Source organism: Uranotaenia lowii, chromosome 3 (assembly GCF_029784155.1).
Source record: "Uranotaenia lowii strain MFRU-FL chromosome 3, ASM2978415v1, whole genome shotgun sequence".
Lineage (NCBI taxonomy): Eukaryota > Metazoa > Arthropoda > Insecta > Diptera > Culicidae > Uranotaenia > Uranotaenia lowii.
The window spans coordinates 295,553,549-295,581,006 of record NC_073693.1 but is presented as its reverse complement, the minus strand read 5'-3'; the positions used below and the strand labels follow the sequence as shown (position 1 = coordinate 295,581,006).

Here is a 27,458-nt window from a genome sequence, read left to right as displayed (position 1 = left end):
ACTGTTCTAAATTTAAATGATTAAAATATTTTTCACTATCCAACCTGTTTTAAGAAAAATATTTTGATTTAAATAATTTTTTTTCTAAATTTTAGGGTACCGTTACGCGATGATGAGCTTGAAAGTCATGGTGGTATATTTGTTGCGAAGTTTTAAGCTATCAACGGACTGTAAAATTGAGGATTTACGCTTTCGTATGGATGCAATGCTGAAGCTGGTTGAGGAACCCCAAGTTTCCTTCGAAGTACGCTAATTGAGAATTTTATTAATAAATATTTTTTCATGTAGCTTGAGAGTTAATTTATTTTTAAGTTGAATTAACTCTTTGTTGAACTGAAACTTGATAACTTAATCTACTTTTCTGAGAGAGCATTTCATCTTCTGTTGAGCTTTTTTTTATGTTGGCTCATGTCAGCTAAAGTTTATTTTTCGTTCGCTTTTATAGCGTTTGACGTGTATAACAGTTATCAAAATGAAAGCTCACAAAGTGTTTGGAAAAAGCTGTTCGAAGTAATTTTTCGTAAAGAAGAATTTTCAAGGTGCAGTTGGAAGAGTAGTTTCGAAGAAATTTTTCCTTGAATTCGTGATAATTAAAAAAAATCACATTTTACTAGCTTGATACTGGTAATGTGAACAACACCAGAAAATAAAACTTGTTATTTCTAACTCCTTAAATTGAGATTAATAATGAATTATCCGTTGAACCTGAATTGTGTTGCTACCTGGGGCTAGTATTTAACCGTTTGAATTTTCGTGCAAAAATCAAGGTTAAATATTCGTTTAGTTCAACCTTTGCAACGTGCAAAGTGCATAGCAAAACATAAAGCAATCTACATGTAGGTTGAGTTGCTAGTTGCTTTCTTGTGCGTTGACAAATTGTCAAAGTGCATCTAAAAGCATAGTTGAACCGTTAATGAGCAAACCCGAAGTTTTACTAGTTATGTTTGGTGCAATTGCAGCAAGGCCAGTGTGAATGAGTAAATTCCGTTGACTTAGTTGAATGCAACAAATTGTTTGTGTTAAGGCATGGCCGCAGCAACAAGACAATGTCAAGCGAAATTTTCATCTCCAAACTCAAAATTTCAAATTCTTAATCAAATTTTGGATGAACGACTAAAATGATTTCATCAAATTTCATCAAAATTAACATTAACGATTTTTTTGGAACTTTAAATATGATTTCAAATTGACAGATGTTCTTCAATATAAAGTTTTATTCATTATATTCACTGAATGATTTGGTTATTGGCAGATATTGAGGTACATGTTCCGAAATTGCACGGCCTTGATATTATCGGAAAAATATCTGATAAGCATAGGTTTGAATAATTCTGGATTTTGTGGTAACAAACTTGCTTATTAACATTGAAATTCGGTGTCTGTGATACGATTTAACATTCTTTAATTTGTGTTTTGTTCTCGAAATCCAATTTGGATCATCATTGGGGAAAAAAAGCCCGAATCGAATCTTATTTTTGAGCTTTATACATCAAATAAATGCATTTTCGATATTCGAAACTGATCATTCGGAATGTACAAAAAAACATTAAAATTACAACGACTACAACATGACAACTTTCAATTCTTTTCTTTTTTTTTTGGCAACACATGCGACATCCATAATGTTTACATAAAACCATTTTTTTAATCAATTTTTTTAGGTTTTCTGTTTCCTGAAGCTTGATCTTAAAAATATCTCAAAATTTTGAACTCGATCGAAGTTATAACATTTTTAGCCGATTGTTTTCATTCGGTACAATAACAACCTATTTGACTTTTTATCACTCCACCACAGTTTTGGCGTAATGGCACGATTCCAGATTCAACTTAAATAGTGTATAAGCTTTATTGGACCCATTGAAGTGCTTTGCAGAGAAAACGGTCGCATTTGGAGGCAGTCTTCATTGAATTTTTTTATCATTTATCGTGTCAATCGTTATGAAAGACTGAGTAATTTGCAGTTTCCACCGATCGCTAGACTCCTCACGTAATAGACTTTTTTTTTTTTAATTTTATCTCCATGTTTATCTCTAGGAAATATAGGCGAGACTTATCAACGAAAATTTTCTGGATGAAAACTTGTCAGGTAACCGCTAAAGGGTTCGTTTTGCTATTCCAATTTTTCAAAATTTCTTCGCACAGGCAGTTCGAATATTTTGCGCACGATTTGACCATCGTATTTTGGTTATTTTACCGGTGGGCAGCTTTTCTACCTTGTTAAAATAAAGTTTGGCATATTTATAAGTCAGCTAGCTAGACGAACCAGTCAGAAAAATTAGACTTTTTTTTATCACTTCCTTTATTCATATTTTAGGATTGAGCTTGAAAAAACCCGCACATTCATCTGACTTCATGGAATCAATAATCTTCACTATTATCACTTCTTCAACAATTAACCATGTGAACTTTGAACGAATAGTTCATTTCCAAATGATTTTAGGTCTCTCTCAGTTATAACTTCAGTATAAGACGCTATCTCAAAATCAAATTGACAAATTGTCACCAAATTTTGTACACGTACACATTACATCACTAGGTAGCTTCACTGAAAATTTCATCAATTTACATTCATGCATTCGAAAGTTATTCACAATGTTGCATTATTAAAAGAAATTATTATCCGGAACTTAGAGTTAATATCGTTTTCAGATTCGGAATTGAGATATTGAACTGAGGTTCAAAAGGCAGGATTCATATCCGAAATTGAAATAATAAATTCAAGTTCAAATTCTGCTAAAAGTTTTGTTTAATAATTGAGATTTAATTCTGGTTTAAAAATTAAAATTTTATATTCATACAGAGTTAGTTTGGAAAAACAAACCAGGAGAAACCGCAATTTTATTATAATTTTGGATTCATTTTGAAGATTTCGTTCTTTGAAGGTCTAGATTTCAATGATTTTCAAAAAATTCACAGCAAATATCGTTAATGATGAATTTATGTTGGACCAGAACTTAAACTTTAACTTCTAGCAAAATTATGCTGTGAATTATTTGTTTTTGGTTTATTGATTAATATTATCTATATTGAAAATTACTCGGGAACAAAGTTTTAAACTAAAATCTTAAATTTTAATCTAGGTTACAAGCTTAGAAAACAAATCTGATTTGAACTGCAAACTTAATTTCTTATTATAATTTCTGAATAATTTTTTACACTAAAAAGAATAAGCTTATTCTCTGCTAAGTTGAAAATTTACATTAAGTTTTTATTAAATGAAACCTTGAAGATCCATTTTTTTTTAAATCTATATGAAAATTGCTACATTTCAGAATTAATTTTGAAAATAAGGGTTTAAAATAAATTCCTAATTTTTATTGTAAAAAAAAAAATAAAAAATTAAAAATTTTATAAAACCTTCACATTTTTAATATTCTTTATGTATGAATTGCTCAAGCAAAAATGTTTTAGGAAAAATATTTTCATCAAAACACCCCCCTTCTTCCTACGGACCTGTTTCAAGGTGTCTTAAAAGTTTGCCTTAAAATTTTTTCGTTCCGTGAAGAATTTATTATTTTTAAACTGAAAAAAGTGTAATCAAAATTAAATTCAAGTGAAAATAAACTTTTTGAGTTTTGTTAATATCACTGCTATTTTCGTTTTTATCAGGATAAGATTGAACATTGCGATGCATTGTCTGTTGTTATTTAACAAAATATTTGAAGTTTTTCAGAGTAATAAACTGTTGCACTTATTTGAATTTTTTTTTAAATTTGTCATCTTAAAAAAATTCAAATGAAAATGAGTGGAGTACTCGTATGTGTTGCCTTGAAAGGACGTCAAAATTTCCACTCCGTGATTTTTTTTATTTCCGGAAGTATCTAAATATTTAGTATAAAAAAATTTATCGACTATCGAATCGAGCTGCTTTAATCGCAAAGCAGAACATAATTGTGTAAAGCGTTGTAACTAATGGGAAAATTCAGTGGATGTGCCAGAAAGATGTGAAAAGAATAAAATCAGATTTAGAAGTTTCGATTACAATATCAGTCCTGTTCCTGCCAATTGAAGACGCTCAGATCCAATTCCTGGCAAAAAAAAAAACAAACTCAGATCCAAATCAGTAGAAAATATATCCCTTTGATTACAACTATTTAGGTAAGATCCAACCATTTTAAAGATTTTGACTTTAACATAGCATTATTGTTATGAATAGCTATACGAAGCATTTGGCAGAGAACTCAACGCTTTATTCCTTTCCTTACTCCAGTATTTTTTGCGATATTTACCTCATAGTTTGCCTGGCCGTAAAAATCTCTGCAATGTATGTATGAGTTTACATTAAGAAGAAAATAAGGGACACAAGTTTTCCATTTTCCAGGATGCTTACATGTTTTGGAACTGATGGAGAAAGAAGAAGAAGCGAAATAAAATTCAAAAGAAAATGAAGTCAAAAAAAGGAAACTCATGCTCGATTTATCCGTTGAACAATTTGAAACAAACTGTACAAGAAAATTTTATGATTATCAATCATTCATATTTTACAAACAAAGCACATAGTTGTACTATTCTTATATCACTCTCTATGTGAGAAAAACAACAGAAGTTATTTGTTGAAACTCGGGTACAGCTTACAGCTTCAGAATGTTACAGTTGTTTTAGCTTGGAGGACCACTTTTTTAAATTTGTAATTTTTTTTCTATTCGACAAGATAAAATTTTTCCACTGATATTTATTTGTTTAAAAACAAATCCTTATTTGAAAAAGAATTTTTGATCATCTTTCAAATAATTGTTTCTTATTGTATTTTAATTACTATTTAAAATTATTTGTGTACTATTTAAAAACATTATTTTGAAAACAGCATTCATTTCTACATTTTATTCAAACCCACTTTTATTTAACTTAGAAGAAATACGTAGGATAGAATCGCTAGTTTTGTGACAGGTATCAGGTATTAAACAAACACTCAAATAACCTGAAATAATTAACACCAAAGTAAACAGTTTAAAAATAACTTTTTTCCTTCGTTGAAAATTTGACTTGTTTTTTAAACCGAATGAAGCAAACTGACTTTTTTTGTGGAGAGCAGACCGAGAGCATGTGCGAAGGACTAGTCTATGGGGGGGTTAGTTCGTTCAGCAGATTTCCAAACATTAAAAAAAAATATCTTAAATTAAATTTGGTATAAAACTTTTTTAAAAAATCGTTTCAATTACCGGATTTTAAAGAAAGGGGATAAGTTTACAAAGGGATTTCTTCTATAACTGTTTTTTGTACAGAAGTCAAAACCTATGTTTTTTTGTGTGTTAAAGTGCAGAAGAAAAAGAAGAAATTTCTCAAATGCTTTTTACTTATCATCAACAGCAATTTCAGAAATAGTTTATCAAAACCATAAATAATCATTTCAGCATAAAATAAAATGATATTTCCACAATCAATGTGATAAGTATTAAAATAATGAATACTACGTTGAAGTTTTTTTTTGCTTAATCTGTTAGCACTCGTGAGTATTAACATCTATCAGATGGCAACCATCTTATTGATGTTTAAAATAAGTATTCAATGAACAATTTTTGGAGCATGTTTTAAATGGTTGGTTTTAAATTCTGACTAACTTAGTAACACGTCTTAACACATTGCGAACCACATACGAGATTTCTCGTTTTTTCACTTGAAGCAAGTGCGCTCCACTGAGAAGCATAACTGCAATGTGACACATTTTATAAAAAAAAAATCTTTAAATTTTTCAAAAACACATTATGCTTATGCTTATGCTTATGATACATACACAGCCAGATCTTGTCAGCATCCCGGTAAGTAGTAAAAGTACATTTACTATCCATCTTTACTCGGCCGGGCCCACTGTGCAGTATTAGACGCAGAGACAACTGGATCACAGGGAGGAAGAAACGTGGACAACAGTACCATACGTTTCCATGATTAGATATTTTTTCACGTTGAGAGCTTATTTGCTAAAAGAAGTTAGCTCCTGGATTCCGGTCCTTGGTTATTCCTCCTCAAATGGATGGAAATAAGGTTATTTCACACGGAAATTCAAAATTTTTGGCGGAATTTGATTTTTATCTGTTTGTTTCAAAAGCTTAAACTTATAAGTTATGATGTAAAATTTTGAATTTCTTTGTACCTTATCTCTGGTCATTGACCTTGGATAAAGTCTGCTTCATTTAATATTGGAACACAAACAATTGCGTGTAGTTCAGTCATTTTTTAACGAATTCATAATTTGTTTTTCATACAAATGTAGCATTTTCTTTACTCTTTCATAAAAAAATATTAAAAAAATTATTCATTGCTGTTTCGAAGAAATTCTCGTACTTTTCCCGTAATACGGCACATTAGGCGGCGCACACCCTTTTCGTCCACCGTTTTGGCGATTTGATTCCACCAGTTCTTCATTTGAGTCATGTTCCTAACAAGTTTTCCCTTTGCCTTAAGCCTCCGCTTCGTGATTGCCCAGTATTTCTCTATCGGCCGGAACTGGGGGCAGTTTGGGGGGTTGAGGTCTTTCGGTAATACGCTGACCCCGTTCGTTGCGTACCATTCCATTACCGTTTTGCTGTAATGGCAGCTTGCGAGGTCCGGCCAAAACATTACTGGACGGTCGTGGGCACGAATAAACGGCAGAATCCGTTTCTGTAGGCTCTCTTTTTTGTAGACTTCTGATGTCATTGTCTTGTCAGTGAGAAAGACTTTGGTTTTCTGTCCACAACTGCATATCCCCTGCCAAATCATGTACTTGCGGGCGAATTTATCCGCAAACACGAACTTAAATTTTGCAGGTACATCCCCCCGAGCCGTCGCCAAATAAAATTTTTGACCTGGGATTTGCCCAAAGTCCGCCTTCACGTAGGTCTCATCGTCCATCAGAATACATCCGTCGAACTTGGTCAGCACTTGGTCGTACAGCTTTCGAGCACGGATTCTGGCCACATTGTTCTGCTGCAGCGTCCGATTTGGCTGTTTGCTGGCTCGGAATGACCTTATTCTTTCCCGGAGACGAATTCGTCGCACCGTACTGTGAGCGGCCTGGACTAGTTGGCCAAATCGCGGTCTGAAAGATTGGGATTCCTCTTGATGACTTTCCCACGCAGTTTCCGGTCGACAGTTCCACTCCGACGCTTCAAATGCGGCTTCCGAGCCGTCGTCAATGTTTCCTTGTACTGCTTGATAACACGCCATACGGTATTTCTGGGCATTTTAAGCTGTTTAGCTAGATTCGATGCCGACAACAATGGATTTTCAAGAAAACTGTGCACAATTTGATCTCTCCGTTCGGCTTCCATGGCGGTTGTTTACAAAATGCTATCGTTTGGTGTTATGACATAAAAAATGGTGAAAGGTAATGAATTTCCCGACACGTGGGTGAAAAAAGTTTCCAAATCCGTCCACTAGGAGCGCCACAATGAGCAAAAGAATTTGTTCCAATATTAAATGAAGCAGACTTTATAGCGCCTTTGCTCGCTTTTGAAAAGAAACATTAATAAAACAGAAAAAAATGTTATTAAAATCTCCATAAAATCTTGTGAAAAAAAAAGTTATCTTTTCAAAAGATTTTGTGAATTAAAAAACATCATTCTCGTATACATACCTTTTGTTGAATTAATTTACTTTTTACTCCATAGAAACTAGTTTTAACGTCAATTAAACTAACTTAGATGAAACAAATTATCGGATTCAATTGTCTTACAAAAAAATGGAATACATTATTAGGCAAACATTTAATTTCGAAAACTTTATATCCTTCCCTTTCATCATAAAAAAATTATTGTTCAGCAAGCTTGACTTCTCCACGCCTGATTGCAAAAAAAATGAATGAGAATACTAAAATAGCGCAACAGCAGATTCTGTATTATTTTTTCAATTTTTCTTCAAATTTTTTGTTCAGCAAACGGATTCAAACGTATTTCCTGATTTCATTGAAATACTTAGTTATATAGTTTGAAAAAAATTTGAATATGATAATCAAAGAAAAAACATAGAACTTAGCTTTATTTCCTGTATGGTTGAGCTCTGGGGCAAACATTTGATTTTTGTTCCGTTCCGTTCGGCAAGCAGATTGGGAAAACGGATGAGACAGTAATGGGGACACAAGAAACCCGGATAGAACTATTTTCAACATTTCCCAACCTCCCCAGCACTATTTTCACTTTCACTATTTTCACACGTAAAACACAAATATTCGGGGATTTGTCAGATATTTTGCCTTGCGGATGATATTTCAAAACCATAATTTATGATAATTTCACCTCGAACGTTTTCCGGCACCTTGTACTCTTATTCTAGTTCCGTCAGATGGTGGACTCTAATCAGTGTCACTTGAATTTCAATGAAAAGAATAAGTTTTATAGAAAATTCTACAGACGAAATCGCACAAATTTTCTGCGGACGAAAAAAAACGCGTGCGTTGCAACCATGTCAACGCTTACTTCTCTCTAACTTTTTCAATAACACTTTAAGATACAAAACTTGTAGATTTGGGTGCAGTGATTTCTAAGATTAAGAGTGCCAAATTTTTGTGTTTTCGGGCTTAGATTTCTATGCGGTCCTTAATGTGTTAATGAAACCCATTTTAAAAACGAAGGGTTTGTGTGACAGGTTTGAGTTAATCACAAAGGGAGATCGAAGTAGTCAGCGGTTGAGATATGACGTGTTTTGCAGGAGCTCTGAAAAATAGAATTTCATCGCTCACAAATTTCTTAACAATTTTAAAATTGTGAAATGGAAAGTTGTTGAATTGTGAAATCAAAGTGATAAAATAGTGACAAAGCATGTGTGCGAAAATTGACGAAGAAAATTTTATGACGAGAAAGGCACTGATGAATTTGTGTTGGAAAAGTTGGGGAAATCATCATCATCATCAGCCTGTACGAAGGATATAGGTGGAACGTGGACAAGGAACAACACCACAGCTAAGTACAATTTCTAAATTCATGATATATTTTTTCTGTATTTAGTAGGAACCTAAAGGAATTCATTACTGAGTATCCATACTTTCTGTTGAACATATTTAACGTATATTGAAATGTTCATTCATTTGGTCGCATCAGCCGTAGCCGTCGAGAAAAAATCGTGCTTTTAAAATAGCATGGTTCAGTTTTGTTCATAAAATGAAAAAAATATTTTATTTTCTGTTTCAAGTAAATGTTTTTAAACTATTTCAGTTGATATCATTTACAGTAAATGTTTTTTTTTCTCTGTGGTTGATGTCATAATAGAACCTATTTAATTGACCTTCGTGTATATTTTTTACAGTTTCAGCTGAAATATTTAAATTATTGAATTTATTTTTGCTGGTCATCCAAAAAAAAAATTTTTATATACATGAAGACATCATCTTCTTTCATCATTAATTTTTATTTTGGAGTTTAAAATCGAAATTACAGAAAAGAGTTTTTTCTTACTTGGCATCGTCTAATATTTTGTTTTGCATGATTTGTGTATGGAGGTGCTGCAATTGTCCAAAGCCTACTTGGATTGGTTTCTAAAGCCTAGTAAACACTAGGCAGTGGGTGAATAGTTTCGAATGCCTCGGCGAGTCGCGTACAGTGCACAGGACATTTGAAATGCTGTTTCGAAATACATGCTTAAATTTGATTCCTACAGTTGTTCTAGGTTTATTTTGTTGTAATCAAAAGTGAGATAATGCCATGGGGTGCTCATAATGAGATCTCGTTTTTTTTTTAAATTTACCTTTTACATGTTTCTTTATTATACAAAATACATTAGAAAAACTTATAAAGCAGCCAAAAATTTCAAATTTTATAATTTGAACGATTCTTTATGCGATGCATATTTAAATGAATCAAGTTTTTTTTTTTGAAAACAAGATTTATTCACTAAAACTAAGTAATCATAACTGTTTGAAAACTATATTTAGGTACAATACATTTCACTTTTTTTGCATTTTCTATGTGTTAAAGAAATCTCTAATCAAGTTGTCTTGTTCATAAGCCAAGCACGTTTTAAGGTCAATGTTTTTATATTGTTAGAATCAGATCAGACAGTTATTTCTTTATTCCTTCTTTATATTTTTCATTTCAAAGTCTACAAACACAATTGATTCTTTTGAATTGATCCTGCCAATAGATAGTTTCCGCTTGTGTTTTTGCACTGTCTGATTTTTGAGGGAATGTTTATTCCACTTAAATCTAATCACAAAAATCGCACATCTGAAACAAATAGCATCACTTGACTTGAAAAAGTTGAAAGTGTAACATCAATTAAATTTTTGTATAACTAAATCAATGTGGCGATTACATAATTTAATTGTTTTAATAATCTCAATCTGTCTATTGTTAATAAATCATATTTAGACAAATAAATGTCAAATAAATAAATTAAAACTAAGTTCAAGAAAAAATAGCTAACAATGATGAAATAGAGACACGATAGAAGATACGTTTAACGAAAATCCTTTGTAAGCTGCGCTATATTTTTATTGAACCGTATAATGAAACGAAAATATTTTTATAAATATTTCTTTGTGTACCATTACAATGAGGCCAGATTCAGTAAGGTAAGCATAGGACAAACCAATCACAAAACAATTAATTTTGATTGCAATGTTCAGTCGGATTTAAGTTCGGATTTTCATTAAATTCTAGGAACATTGGTTGAAAAGTTTTCAATAAATTATTACCAAATAACCGTTTAATTTTTTTTAGATTTATTCATAACAAGCTTATATTTAATTTAATGTTGTAATGCACTTTATAAAAATAAGGATATGAGAATTTTTCTCTTAGTTTTAATGGTTCAACCAAATTCTCCTCCCCAATAAGGGCCAATATCTAAGCTGGATCCATATTCCACTTCAGTTTAAAATAATTTGTTTCGATAATGTACACTTATGAGCATCCCAAATAATTTAAACGCAATATTTTCTTAGTCGATCTTCAATTCGATTAAAAGCACAAGCTGGTGGAAAACCGAAATTTTAATTTATTTTTAAAATTGAAATCATTGAGATTGTTTTTGGGGTTGGTTTCAATATGCAGCATAGGGACAAAGTAACGTGTCGAAAATATTGATTAATTTGCTTCAAATTTGCAGATACCACTCGGATACCAATCGTTCAATCTGATTTTAATTGAATTAGCCTCAATAGGATAAACTAGGAGTTTCATTAGGAAACTTAGGAGTTCTAGGAGCATAGGAGCATAGGTTCAAAGTGGCCATATCACTTACCAAAGTGATTTCCATGCCACACCTTCCTTTCCCCCGAAAAATCAGCGTGAGATTTGTGGAGGGATGGCGTACAGCCGGTCTCCGCAAAACAAATCATCACATGTGCTGCACTTCCCTTCCTTCTATCGACTACATGGACTTGGCCGGCGTCGTTATTGGTTCATATTGAATAGTGAGATTCTCAAAACTGTACAGTGAGATTGTGATGCTTGTACCCAGCACCTTTCATTTGGTTCATTGTGCAATGTTGATTATCTCGAACCAATCACGGAGTGCAACCATTATGCCATTGGCTGGGAGGGGCCGCAGGTGGACCGTAGTTGATAACAAGCTCAAGCTCAAGCTCAAGCTCAGGTTTGAGTTAATCACAAAAAAATTATTGAATTTACTATTATTAATTGATTTCAAAGCGTGAACGTCTTATATGAAGTGTCATAAAATTAAATTTTTAAGGCCTAGGGCCTAGAGTGACGACTACATTCCGCCGGAAGCAAGCCAACTGTCTGACTATTTATTGAACACTTATTTTTTATTGATCAAGTAATTTCCGTTAATACGGAACATTCATTTCTTGAATTGAAAATTTAACTTGGAAAAACCCTCAGTGGGGGGGGGGGGGGGGGTATTTGGCTCGCCAAAAAAAGATTTCAAACTAATGTTATGCAGTCTAATATATTTGAATACAAGTACAAGTACTTGTTTTTATTTATCCAATGTTTCATATTTGGAGCATGACTCAAAAACTGTTCAACTGAGATTTTTTGGAATTTCATTACCGGATTCAGCGCCCGATTGTACATTGGAAGCTCTGGTCGGTCAATGAAGTTCACGGTTGTTTTTCAAATTTTTCAAACTTTTTTAATTTTTTTTTAAATTGTGTAAATGAAAATAAATTGTATGTTAACTAACTGTTTAATTGCAATTGCCCCTACTAGAAGAATTATCTCTAAATGTATACAATCGATTTCAAAGTTTACGTATTCCAGAATTGAAACACTGTTTGGTGTTCAAAAATGATGACAGTGACAGTTTTTAATACAATGGCTTTAGTTATAGCTTTAAAATATATTTCCGAAAAAAAGCGATTTGAAGCTGCGGAGCAAGGGTAAGATACAATTTCAAAGTTTATCCAAAAAACCATTAGCTATTTTTATTGACCACAAGTTTTCTGAATTCCGAAGAAGATTTTCAATATCTAGTGCTTTTACCCTGATAGAAGGGAGTTTAAATCTATATATATAAAAATGAATGTTTGTCTGTCTGTCTGTTCCCTATAGACTCGGAAACTACTGAACCGATCATCGTCAAAACTGGCATCTGAGGGTTTTTGAGGCCGGGGATGGTTTCTGTAATAGTCAAAACTCCATCCGACTTAAGCAAGGAGAGGCTTCCATACAAAGTTTGTAGTTTTTCGAAACAAATTAAAGTCATGACATCCATTTTCTTGAGATTTTTTTTTCCTTTGGGCGGTTTGTTTTTCGTCTCTATGGTAGAGGCGTCGCGAGCCAACGTCGCCAAAGGAAAGTAACCCAGGCATAGCATACTGATCAGTAGGAATATTTTGGCGCGTATTTCTCAACCAAGCATATTTTCTTTGAGGTGTTTGTTTTTCGTCTCCATGGGCGAGCAAACGTCGTCGCAAGAGGATAGTAACCAAAGCACACTGTTCATTGATTGCTGGAAAATTTTACAATAAGGCGCCTGTTTCTCAACCACGTGGGGCGATATGCAACCTAGATGTGTTTTTTTCTTGCTTATTTGATTTGTACACAGCACGTGGTAATAAATGATTCCTAGATGTGACACGGATTGGTATTTTATCAATCGAATCAAAACCAATTGAAAGATTTGCAAAAAATACTTCCATTCCATATTTAGTTCGTGTTAATGTAGGTATCATTCGACTTTTCATTCAAGGAACATTAGAAATGTTCAAACGTTCAACTTTTTCTGTTAAAAAAATTAAAAATTATGTTTTCTTCCAGAAATTGTTACTTCGGCCCAAATACACAACTGAAACGAATTTAGAAATGAAAATGGGAGCTTTTTATTTTAAATAATTCTGAAAAAACCATCGTACTTTTTGCTTACATACCAATTCAAGTACGTACTTAACATGAAAAGTGTTTTAATGTTACATGGCTGCATAAAAGAGACTTTTGATCCGCTTCGTTTTTGAAAAGCGAGACTTTAGAACTGATATTCAACTGGACGCAAAATTTCTAAGAGAAATTTTTAGTTTGCCCTGTGTTAAAAACAATATTCCCTTCTGTCAACTTACACGGTGGGGCAAGGGCAAACGTCGAACTTTTAAGAAATTCATCTTCAAAATGATTCAATATGTTGGATAGACCAGAAGGGGTATTGCGAATGTTGAAACTGCAGCAGATATTGAAAGCTCTTAAAGGTCTTTGTAAATGAAGGTCATTCCCTTTGAACAGCATTCGTTAAAAGTGGAGTAACAAACATAAATTTATATTGCAGGAATACTGCAGATATATCAGTGAAACTTGATAGAACAAAACACAGGAATTCGTATTAAATTCATTTTAAAGCCATTACTCTGGCGCATCGGTAAATAAGCTTTGCATTGACACTTGCCCCAATATACGGGACAAATGTAAACTTAGAAATTTGTTTTTGCCAACATTTTTGAATATTTGACTTTCAAAGAGAAAATTAAAAAATCGCATCGCTGAGAACTTATTCAGTGATGCAACTGTTATTTTTTTATAATATTTATATGTTTACCGTAGTAAATTTATTTAGGAAAAAAAAATTTGCACTGTATTTAATACATAACTAATTTAATATATTTTTCATTACCATAATAAGTGCTGTTTGGGTATCGAGCCGGTTAAATTTGCCTACCTTCTTCAAGCAGTGGGGGACAAAATTGAAAAAGATGGGAGAGCTCACATGTAAATTTAAGATAAAGAGCTTTTCAAAGAAGGGACCATATTTTAAAAGGTTTTTTTGGGTACAGAGTACAAATTTCAGATCTTGAAAAACGAGTTCAGAGATCAAGTTTCAGTAAATAATATATACCATCTTTGAATTGCAATTCAGAACTGCAGCTGCAGCTCTCATTTGAAAGTTGTTGGTTCTGAAGTATAATTAGGTTTTATTTAAAAAAATGCTCTCTTAAATCTAAATTTGAATAAAGTTTTACAAATTACATTTATTTCCGGAAGGTGTAGCAAAGCACAACGGGTCAGCTAGTTGAATAATAATTTTTTTTTTAAACTATATCGAAAAGTATATAAAAATCTCCATGCTTATTTGATGTTTTTTTTTTCCAAATTTTCAAGGTCGGTTCAAAACAAATATGTTATATATTTCAGTGGATTTTTTTTGGACAAACGACCTTTTTTCGTTTTTTATTTAGCTTTCTGCAAATAAATTTAAAAAAAAAATAGATTGTGGATCTTTACTTTCAGTGATATTGTCTTAGGGAAGTACAAGAAAACTTAACAATTTTTTTAGTTAGAAATTATTGCTGGATTCAATTTATAAAAAAATACACAGAAAATGTGTTTCATCAAAAATAAAACACAAGAGTACATTAACAATTTTTTTAGTTAGAAATAATTGCTGTATTTCATTTTTAAAAAAATACACAGAAAATGTGTTTCATTAAAAAAAAAACATAAGAGTACACCACATTTCACGTGCTTTCGTGGATAGTCTCATATGGGTCCTAATGATTAAGTTATTGATATCTGATTCTTCGTTTAATATTCAAAGTTAAAAGTGTTAAATTGACTTTATCCAAGAATTTTATTAACTGATGGTGCTTGTTGTTTAGACTTGAAATAATTGTTATAACACAGAAACCTGAATTCCAGTAACTAACACAGCTTCTGCACCCTTGAACTTAAATGTAATTTGATTTATGTGCGTTATCAGAGTGAAGAAAATGAAACTAGGTAAATTAACACCCTCAACGGCGCATTTTGATAAGCGATAACATGAAACGCACGAAAAACACCCCCATTGCAAAATGCCGCGAATGGTTTTACATTTTTCAATTGGCTTGAACCATTACGAGGGACTCTCAACGGCTAGCTCGGTCGATCAGCTTTGAAATGTAGACAACGTATAAACATTGTTAACTAAAACTAAAAAAAAAAAGATATATCGATAGTTCACGTAAATTGATCGATTACACTATGAAAGGTAAATTTCTGCAAAATATTGTAAACTGCGGCTTAGTGGCATTAAATAATAATTTCAATGAACGAAAAGGACGACATGTGAGAGTCACACTTATGAAGGTTAATCTTCTTACATTTCCAAATCGGAAAGTAACCTGAACCGAATCAGACTAGTAAAGCTCATCAAACTCTCGTTAATCGAACCAAACCAGTCGCGAATGGATCAAGCATCATAAAGAGGCGACACGCTGCCATTTTCCGATAAGCGCGAAAATATGCAAGCCCATCGACTCAGCGTCAGAATTGCGCATCAGCCTAGGTGTCTTAAAGCAATTCGTACCCAACACAATGCGATTCTGGCTTAATTTATTTGCTATTCAATTAAGTGGTTGCAACTCGACCACCAATATCATAAGTCTTCAGACTTTGATGTATGTATGTTGGTACACTCAATACGAAAATCGTGCGCAATTTGCGCCAAAGGATGGATTCGCGTTTTGATTAGAATTGCGTTAATCGCGTGGTTCCGAGCGAATCGACCGCCGAATCGATTCGGAAAAGCCTGACTTCCACCATATTTGTTGGAAAACTGTTAGCGATAGGAAGTAGAAACGGCGAATCTGAGAGGACGATTCTACTGAACTTCTCTGAAGGTTTCACTTCCCGGTGACATTCGTACGTTCTAGTTCCGGAAGTTGTTCGGTGTCGATCGGATCGGTTTCGATGGACTGACGCGGAAGCAATCGTTCAGTTAATCCGAGGAACTCAGTGCGGGAGTGAAGCAATTTCCTGTTTCCGAGACGTGTAATCCTTGTGTGTTTTTGTTAAGATTCGCGTTTTTCCGGATTATCTAGTGTTTCGAAATATGTTGACCGCTCTCGGAATATTGATCCTCACGATTGGTCTGACTATCTACGGCTATTGTAGATATCGGTTCAGATTCGCCGATCCCATTCCGAATGCTAGCCTGCCGAAGCATATATTTTTTGGCCATGGACTGTCCTTTAGGAGAATCAATCCGGTCAGGATTTATTGGGTGCTGAAGCGAGCCTACGACAACAAGGAAAGGATATTCAAGATCGCTTTCGGGCCGATGCCGGTGATTTGCCCCATTCATCCGGATCTGGTGCAGAAGGTGCTCTGCGATTTTGCCACCATCGATAAGCCGTACTTCTACGATTTTACCCAGCTTACCAACGGATTGTTTGGAGGACCATGTAGGTTTGAAATTTGAAGGGGAACAAAATTAAGTTTAATGGAAACAGAAAACTTTGTGGTGGTTAAAAAGCTAAAAAATTGGTTATAAATAACTAGAAATTCACTTGAGAGCACTAGTATTTGTACCGCGTGAAAAAAAAAACCATACAATCAAATCGTTTTAATTCCCAAAAATCAGCGACCTGAGACCTGAGATCTGAGAAATGCAACATGAGACATGAGACATGAAATATGAGACGCAAAACGTGAGAAGTGAGAAGTGCGCAGTGATAAGTGGGGAATGAGAAGTAAGAAGTGAGAAATAAGAAGTAAAAAACGAGAGCTCACTTCTCACTTCGCATTTTTCACTACTCACTTCTCACTACTTACATCTCACTTGTGAGAAGTGAGCAGTGTCAATTGAGGAAGGAGAGGTGAGAAGTGAGTAGTGAGAGATTAGAAGTAAAAAAAAAATGAGAGATGAGATTTAAGACGTGAGACTGCTCACTTCAAACTTGTCATTTTTCACTACTCACACAGCAGTGATAAGTGAGAAATGAGAATTGAGAAGTGATAAGTGACAAGTGAGCAGTGAGATGTGAGAAGTGAGAAATTAGAAGTTAAAAACGAGAGATGAGATGTGAGACGTGAGACTACTCACTTCTCACTTCACACTACTCACTTCTCACTTGTAAAAAGTGACCAGTGATAAGTGAGGAAGGAGAAGTAAGAAGTGAGATGTGGGAAATAAGAACTTAACACAAAAGAGAGATATGATGTGATACGTGAGATTGCTTACTTCTCACTTCACACTTTACACTTCTCACATCTCACTTGTAAGAAGAGTGATAATTGAAGAATGAGAAATGAAAAGTGAGAAATGAGAAGTGAAAAGTCATCAATGAGAAGTGAGAAGTTAGAAATAAGAAGTAAAAAACGAGAAATGAGATGTGAAACGTGGGACTGCTCACTTCTCACTTCAAACTTCAAACTATTCACTTCTCACTTCTCAATTATTGATAATTGAGAAATAAGTGAGGAATGGAAAGTGAGAAGTGAAAAGTGAGAATTGAAAACTGAGGAGTGAGTAGTGAGAAATTAGAAGTTTAGAATGAGAGATGAGATGTAAACACTGATCACTTTTCACTTCTCAAATCTCACTTTTCACTTCTCTCTTCTCACTTCTCACTTCTCACTTCTCTTTTCTCGCTTGTCACTCCTCATTTCTCACTTATAACTTCTTACTTCTCACTTCCCACTTCTCATTTCTAAGTTAAAGATAGCAACACGAATTGATTTATGCTGCGAGAGATATTAAAGATTTCATTTGCTTAAAATCTTTTCCAAAATTTCGTCGTTTTGCAGGATTATAAAAAAATACAAAAGTCGAAAATAATCGCGGTTTTCAGAAAAATTGATCGTTGAAATGAAATCTTTTTTTTTCTTTTTAATCTCTGTAATAAGAACTGATTGAATAAAAAATCAATTTCAAATTCAGAATCAGCGCCTCCAAATTGTTCAAAACTAGCTCTTAAATTCTTTACACAATGAAAAATGTGATTTTTTTTGCTATGTGTACGTCTTGATACAGCTGTGACGACTCATAAAGAAAATAGTTAAAAACATTGCAACAGTGCAGCAATTTCCGCTGTTATTCGGAATTTCAAACCACTTGAAAATGGAAATCGTAATCCTGATTAAGGCTGAAATGCTCAACTTAAAGTATACCATGATTTTACCATGATCTTGATCCCGATCCTGATACGAAATTCCGATCCTGTTCCTCATAATAATTCTTTTATAAGAAAAAAGCACAAGTAGCAAAAATCTAAAACAGATCAGCTTTAGTATGAGGACTAGATTATATAGAAAGATGAGGTTCTGGATCCAAATCAGTATAAGAATGAAAATAAATTCCAGAATCAGGTTTCAGGTGAGAATACGGCTTGAGATAAGGATCAGGATTAGCTTCGGGACCAAATTATGATCACGATAAAGAAAGGAACTCAGGATTCAAATAAAAATCAGGATAAGGCCCATAATCGATTTTCGATTCAAAATAAAGATCAGAATTCGGTACAAGATCAAAACTAGGATCAGAATCAGCATCAGAATCAAATTTTGTTCAGTTCCTACTTCTGAATTGGAATCAAATTTCGAATTAAGATCAGAATCGTAATTAAGATTTTCAGATTGAGTATCATGATCGGGCTTATTGTCAGTGTCAGGATTAGGATCAGAATATGTATAAAAATTAAATTTAGAAACAAGATCGTGCCACTCTTCTCAGCCTAATTGCTAAGATCTAAGTGTACATAGTATCGAGATCGTATTCAAGGTTGGGACTAGAAACGTTATGAAGATAAGAATTAAGTTGGGAATCTGAATCATGCAAAAAGTCAGCATCAGGAATTGGATCAATTTCTATTTTCTTTATTAAATTATTCTTCTTACCTTATAGCTTCCATTTCATATCATTATTTGTAAAACCACACAACTTTCAGAAAATTTATTTTTTTCCATTCTCACTTGTTCTGATTATAAAACTTCAAAGAAAATTCATTATTTCGTTTGAAACTAAGGTTATGATTTAGATTTTAGTTTTTAAATTTGACGTTTTTATGAGAGAATTTGAGTTTGAAGAATTTTTTTTTTGTTTAAAAGAAAATTGTCTTTATTATGCATAAAATTGTAATGAAAGTTGGCACATGGGGGTTTAACATACGGTTGCCAGAATTTTTTCAGCACGTATCCGGACCGGACAAACCGGGCAAATTTTATATAAAAACCAAGAAAAATCCGGGCATTCGATATCAAATTGACGACCATAAATCCGGGCAATATCCGGGCAAATTATGTCAACATTCAGAACTTCCTCAACCAAAATCAAGAAGAAAAAGGAAAAAAATAACTTTGTTTCCCAGAAAACTCATCAATTGATTTTGAACCGTTTTTTATTCTTCCAAAAAACCTTTCATGATAATTTTTATAAAAATTGCTTAAAAATTTTCGTTCTGGAGGTGTTTGTTGTATTTTTTTTTTTGATTTGCCAAATAGAGTAAATAAATCCGGGCAAAATCCGGACAACCGGACCGGGCCGAACTGGTCTTAAATTTAGCATTAAATATCCGGCAAAACCCGGATAAAACCGGGCAATCTGGCAACCTTAGTTTAACAGCACAGCAAATTGATTTCAGGAGTCAAATTTTTAGCAAGGGTTCGGAAAAGGATTCATCTATACGAATTGTGGCAAAACTAGGCTTCATTAATGCCAAAAAAAATTGTTATATGATAGTAAATTGTGTCTAAAATGAGGTACTATAAGCTAATACCATATTTTGGAGTATAACCAAAATAAAAGCAAAACGAAGATACAATAAAGTGCCACCAATTTAAACGAATTACACAAATACCACAGCTATGCCAACATTTGGATTTATTGAAAGTTGAATGATGTCTCGTTTTACCAGCTTTTTGATTTGAAACCACAATAATGCAAAGTTTTCGCTATAAGTTCTGCCTAAAAGTGGTATCATTATGCGCTCAAAATTCATTTTGAAACGTTGCACAATGGGGAAAAAAGTGTACAAACCGAGAAGAAATTCAATATCTTCCCACCTACATGAACTAAATCTTTGAAAATATACTTTCTGTTGGTGAAAATGACCAGAAAATCGACTGGACATAGTTTTAGACGCTTTTTTAACTCCTCATTCCTTTATATTTTGTAAAAATCCAGAAAAAAACTTATTTGGACTAGAAAATTGAAAAAGAACAAGACCTATCATGTGTGATTTTTACTAAGAAATCGAATCAAGGCAATTTGCCACTCGCTTCGTAGGATGGAGTTTTGGCTGTTTTTACCCTCAATTTCCTTGCATTTTTAAAACAATTTAGAAAACGTATGTTCGGATTTGAAAATTTAGAACCAAATAAGACCTATCTTGTGTGAGTTTTTCCTAGAAATTGAACAAAAGCTATTTGAACCACCGCACGCATCGCAAAATGGAGTAATTGCTGTTTTACCCTCAATTTCAAATTTTTTTAAATTCATCAAAAGCTTGCTCGGACAGGAAAATTTTGAAGCCAATGAGATCTATTTTATGCGATTTCTTCCGAAGAGTCGAATGAAGGCCATTTGAGCCACCACACGCTTTGGTAAATTGAGTTATAGCTTAACTACTTAAAAATTGTAGGGAAATTGAGAGCAAAAACAGCCACAACATCATCTTCCAAAGCGTGCGGTGACTCAAATAGCCTTCATTCGATTCCAAAGAAAAAACTACTAAAGACAAGCTTCACTTCGATTAAAATTTCCAAGTCCGATAATGTATTTTTTTAATTGTAGGAGAAAAATATAGGGGGATTAAAGGTAAAACAGTCACAGCTCAATTTTCCGATGCGAAAAGTGGCTTAAATAGCCTTGATTCGATTCCTCAGAAAAAGTCCCACAAGACTCGTATCGTTCAAAGTTTTCAAGTTCGCTCTTATTTTTTCATAAGTAATTGAAAAAATCTAGGGAAATCCAGTGTAAAATCAGCTATAACTCCATTTTTCGAAGCGTGTGGTGTCTCAAAGAGCCTTCATTTGATTTCTCAGGAAAAAATCACACAAGATAGGTCTCATGGTTAAAAACTATAAAGTCCAAAAAAGCCTTTTCTGAACTATTTAAAATATACTGGGAATTGAGACCATTACTTCAAATACCGATGCGTATGGTGGTTCAAATAATATTCATTCGATTTCAAGAAAAAAATCACACTAGATACAGATATACTTTAACCGATATACACCACTTAACGAGAAAACGGGAGACACAAATAGCGCTATCTGGCGACAGAAATGGAAGTGTTACACTGCGAATTTTTTCGGAGCTTTGGCAAAGGTGCCAGGCGTCCTGATTTAAAAAATTTGTTCTGGTTTTCTGTTTGTTTTCCTTTTTTATTTAGGATTTTAAGCCTCTTGGGTTTAATCATCCCATACACACAGTCCTTTACATGAAGATAATGCATATATAAAGGCGATTCCAACATCTGCATTTCACCTTTGTTTATGCAATCTAGTGATGTGAAAAATTCAGATTTTTTATCTACGTGGTGTAATAAATTTTAACAAAATCACTTGGCACCTTTGTAGGACAATCGCAGAAGGTGTTGATCAGGGATGCCGTTCGAATTAATTTTCATCACTTTTTTTTCTATACTTTACGTACAATGAATAAATCATTATTCGAGAAATCTGATTTATTCTCCAATTTTCATTAGTCTGCACGGAAATTTTAAGTTCAGTGTAAGGGTGAAACGGTCAAAATTTGGTCAAGGAAAAACGCGTGTAAATCGGTGAAATCGTTTATTTAAAAAATCAAAATAAATTTCTTTTTTAAGTTTAATTAGTATAAAATTCAGTAAAAATAATCAGTTAGGCTTACGCTTTTCCAAATCCGAATTGCCGGGCCTTACGCTTAACCCATGCCATCAGATTTTATACAGCCACCTTGTCCACCTTTTTCGCCTCAGAAAGCCAGTTTGCCTTGAACTGCTGCTCGTCCTTAGCAGTTTTTTTGGTCTTCTTTAGGTTCCACTTGACAATAGCCCAGTATTTCTCAATTGGGCGGAGCTCTGGCGTGCTGGGAAGGTTCTTGTCCTTGGGAACCACCTGCACGTTGTTGGCGGAGTACCATGGCCTTTTTACCGTAATGGCAAGATGCCAAATCCGGCCAAAACAGTACAAAACAACCGTGTTTCTTCAGGAAAGGCAGCAGACGTTTATTCAAACACTCTTTTACGTAAATTTCTTGGTTGACAGTCCCGGAAGCAATGAAAATGCTGCTTTTCAAGCTACAGGTACAGATGGCTTGCCAAACCAGATATTTCTTCGCGAACTTTGACAGTTTCATGTGCTTGAAAATATCTGCTACCTTTCCTCTTCCTTTTGCCGTATAAAACTCCTGTCCCGGAAGCTGCTTGTCGGCTTGTCGGCTTTGACGTAGGTTTCGTCGTCCATTACCACGCAGTCAAACTTCGTCAGCATCGTCGTGTACAGCCTTCGGGATCGCGCTTTGGCCGTCGTATTTTGTTTATCATCGCGATTTGGAGTCACAACCTCCTTGTAAGTCAATAGTCCGGCTCTTATTTTGGCTCGATGCACGGTTGTAGACGATACACCCAGCTTATTTGCGGCATCTCGGAGAGAGAGGTTAGGGTTTCGCTTGAAACTACCGGCAACTCTCTGTGTCGTCTCAACGGCTTCCGGTTTTCGATTTCCCCCGATCCAGACTACCTGGCTGTCGACAAACGTTCTCCAAACACTTTAATTACATTTGTAACGGTTGATTTGGCAACTTTTAGCGATTTTGCCAGCTTTGCGTGTGAGAAGCTCGGATTTTCGCGATGCGCGAGCAAAATTTTGATACGCTGCTCTTCTTCCTTGGAAGGTATTTTGACAACTGAAGAGTGAATTCCAAAATCAAAATAGGAGCAACATTCTACACACACACCTTCAAAATGAGGGGTGTTCAAGTTGATAATGACCAAATTTTGACCGTATCATTTAGCATTTCACCAAATGAACTTTTTTATGTCGTATGCAAAAACGACAATTCTGTGTTTGATGTCTTGTCACTGGAGCAGAATAATGAAAGGTTAAAATTCTAATGTCGAATTTGAAAACATGAAGGGTTAGTTTCTCTACCTTGGACCCTTTAAGTGATGGTTTTTAATTAATTATGCTTTTCTCACAAATGAACGGGAAGTTTATATCCTTCAGATAATTAATTTATAGTTTTTGTTCCCATCTGCAATTTCAATGAGAATGTTCAACATTGGTTTTGCCGTTATCTAACGATTTGGAAAGGTATAGATGATCCAAATTTCCAACTTCAAACCTATAGTTCCTATTTTGGTAGCAAACTGGTACCTTCAATTGGACCTAGAACTAAAATTCATATAAGAAGAATGATTTTTCGAAAATATATAAACAAATTCATTTAAAATGAAATGTTTAAATATTAATCAAATGTAATCAAATATTGTCATAAAAAGTGATACAAATTTTTAACTATTAAAATCTCTTGCATTTCTGTTATTAATTTCTAAAATACTTTCACATCCCATCATGTGTATGTACAATTTTTGAAGTTTTTTTGCGTAAATCTGGCATAAAATGTTAGAATGTCGAAAGTATTCTTTTTTTTTTTTGGACCCTTTACAAATTTTCTGGGTTTTCCATTGATTCTATTTCATTAAGGAATAAAGGGTAGTATGGTTCATATTCTTCACTGTAAAAGTAATTTCCCTTTAAACTTTGGCACGGACAGTAAATGATGAGTAGGTACATATAAAAAAACAATGAAAATTTCATCAGAAAGACTATTTATGGCACAAAAATGGTATGGCGGAATTCAGGAAGAAAAAGAATTTATAGTCTGCATAGGAGTATCTACTTATATCCGATGCTAGCAAAACGAATTACTTACAATTTTCGGCAATTTAGGACTAAAGTAGGCTCTAGGTCCAAAGTAAGAGCACTCACCCTATTATTATTTTTTTATTGCTCATACGTTTAACATTCAAATGTTTAAGCTTTCCTGTAGTTTTTCACAATTAACTTCAGCATAAAGCAGTCCTCAGGTGGCACTCCTCACAAAAAATTGAAAAATTGTTTAGCAACGATTTGTAGGTTGATAGATCTTGGAATCAATCCTTTAAATAGATCTTTTGAATCGATTTTTTCCAGAATATCGAACAACCCTACTATGGACAAAAAAAACAAACCTCTAAAAAATATTCAATCATTAACATCTCGGGAACTAGAAATATTATTTTGTGATTTTGATAGGTTCTTGCGTTAAAGATACGAGACAATCATAATATTGAACATAATATTATACATTCCTCGTGAAAACTAACGTTTCAATTAATTTCGATTATTGGACATTTTAAAAGTCTTTTTTTTTTTCATCGAGTTTTTGTCAAGTCTCAATGAATTGTATGTCCGGAGAAATAACTTTTTGAATATGATGACTTGTTGAAAGTTATGAACAAATGGTGAGGGTCTAGGAACGAAAGGTGGGTGGGTCATAATAAATAATTTCGGTTTGTTAGCTAGACCTCAGAGAGTCTATTGGCCTTGTTGGCAAATTTAAGATAAGAGATGATTTTTTTTTTGAAGATGCATTCTATTTTATACCCTTTCGATTTCGATTTGGACGATTCATGTTCTACTTAATTTTTTTTTTAAATTTTCATCCAAAAACATGCCATTCATTCATAAATAATTGACAAAATCTTCATTTCATTCCAGTTACAGATGAAATGATATGAAAAAAAAAAATCATCAACTGGCTGATACAAGGAACATATTATATTTTTATCCATACATTTAGAAAAAAAAATCATTAAAATCACGTTTATCGATAATTTTCTTAGATTATTGTACCTTACCAACCTGTTAACTTAATCAAGTCAACAGAAATTTTCAAAAACTTGCTTCATATTGATTTTCTTTGGTTTTAAAATCGCTGTTAAAACAATCGAACTCTGATGAAAGGCGTCATTAGAATGAAAAAGGAATAAGGGTAAAACCGTTTAATTTGGGATAGTTACACCAAATAATTTTTTGAATTTATATTTAGATTTTAGAATATTCTTTTAATTTTTTTATTGAACCAAAACAAAAACTTTGCAAACATCTTTAGAGCATATTTTCGCTCACGAGACTTTAATGCCTTTTTCTCCCTATCATGGTGGCCAAAAAAAAATCTGTGTTTTGCCGAAAAAAATTTCTAACTTTCTATGATTTTTCCCAAAAATTCTGTGACGGTTTTCTGTGTTTCTTTTTCCATTACTTTCGTTCAAAAGTCATGTCAAATTGCGTCTTTTTACATTTTTCTTAGGAAAAATCAATAAACATTACCAATTTTATCTAATTTTTCCAATTCAAATTAATTATTCAAAATTATATTGACATTAAAATTAAAGTTTGAAAAACGTTCAAATTTTAAAAATTCGTTGAAATCTGTTAATATTCCTTAAATGCTGTTATCTGTGATACAGATTCTGTGAGAAAAATGGGCAAAAAATTCTGTGGAATAATAGATTTTTCTGTGATTTCGGCATCCTTGCTCCCTATAATCCGAAGGTCCTTATAATAACTTGAGTCACGAAATTTGTTCACTGATCCATAGCAGTTTTACGAAAAGTTTACTTTAAACTTTTCGTAAAACTGCTATGGATCAGTGAACAAATTTTTATAGCAAAATTATTATTGAAAACAAACTAACATCAGATTTTAAGGACATGGAAGTTCTGATTCCATAGGGGAAAATGGGGAAACTTGATCCCCTTTTCTTATTTTTATAATATCTTTATGGGAAAATTTAGCAACTCAAGTTTATATGCTCTAAAAGCTAGAACGATACATGAACTCGTTGATAAACTAGAAGCATTTTCGTGAGATTAAAATTATTGTGAAATTTTTAAGTTACAGGAGACTTGATCCTTAATCCAGGATGCCCAAACCCTAGACAAAAATCTATTAAAATCTATAGTGAAAGGGTCCGTTGACTATTCTTTGCCATATTAATTCTCATTTCACAGTTTGTAAGTATCAACCAAGAGAATTCTGAAAGTTTTTCTACTACCCTAAATTCATTGCATACTTTAAGGCGTATCTTTTTAGTTTTTAGATAAATACCGTAATTTTAGTTTTTTTTTAACGCATGCTTACTGGATAAACATGACCTATTTGACAGATATAAGTAAATTCATGATAACCAATGATTATGATATCTTTTTGGACTCTAGGGATTAATTATACCCATAACATACATTTTGGTAAACTTCTTGTTAAACAAAATTGAGAATTTACTATTGCTCTGAAAATATGGCATGATAGAGTTCGTTTTATACTCTAACGATTGACATATTGGAATAAATATTTTTTAATGATTTTTTCATCTGAGAAACATTTCAAAGTGATAAAAAAAGATCATCAAATCATATGTTGTTAAATTTTTCAAAATAAGTTCAATAATTCGAAAAGTAAAATTTTTGAAATTAGTTGCGACAACATTGTTGCATTTTTTTTTTTTGCTCTATTCGGCACATTTTTTTTAATACATTAGATCTATGTGAGACGTTCCTCTTTCAAGATATAGCGAAAAAATCAAGTATCCCCAGGAATCAAGCATCCTCATTCTTCTATACAGATTGTTCAATATTTAATGATTCAAATTATTTTTTTGCTGGAAACTGTAATGCTCGCCTTCTTTTATTTTCTATAAAAATAATTTTTCATTCAAGTGAACTCGACCATCAGATAATCTTCTTCATTGAAATTTCAAATTTTTAATTCTTTGAATCCAACATTCGAGAATACAGAATGGGAAATTTATGTTACGAAATGTAAAAACGATAAATTAGAATGTGTTTCTTAACCCTTGTGAAATAAACTCTTAAAATTTCAACCACTTGATGGCGTGAATTTGAATGCTCTTCTTGAAGTTAAGCTCGCTGCTTTAGTTCAAATCGATCGATTGATTTTTGACAGCTTACAGATCAATGTCTCAATCTCAAATTTGTTAATTGGTTTAGTATGTAACATAATATTTTATTTATGTTCCACGTCGTTGTAAAGTAAACCACTTTGAGGAAAAGCCACCTTGACCAATGTTAGTATGTTTTGCTTCTTCCTCGCTACCTGACTTAGCGATCCTCTTGAACTTAAAATTTTCCAAACAAGCTTAACCAAATGGATTGAAAACGCCGATTCACAGTGAAAAGAACTAAGTAGAACTAGGTTAATCGAACAAACATGCCCGTGTTTTGATAAGCCGCCAATAAAACACGATACGGAAAAAGGCGGCTTCAAAGCATAAGAATAACTGCACAACTACTGTTTTCCATTCCAAACTAGATCGATTTCTGCCGTTTTGAATTCTTAATAGCACGAAGC

The 27,458-nt window shown here is 33.3% G+C and overlaps 1 protein-coding gene across 1 annotated transcript in view; it reads left to right on the top strand.

The window, feature by feature from the left end:
• LOC129753608 (uncharacterized) overlaps positions 1–27,458 on the top strand; it is a 100,955-nt gene that overhangs the window by 1,699 nt on the left and 71,798 nt on the right. Inside the window, exons 6-7 of the mRNA XM_055749444.1 lie at positions 96–244; positions 16,138–16,525. Coding sequence (XP_055605419.1) covers positions 96–244; positions 16,138–16,525 — 537 coding nt within the window. The remainder of the gene's footprint in view (positions 1–95; positions 245–16,137; positions 16,526–27,458) is intronic.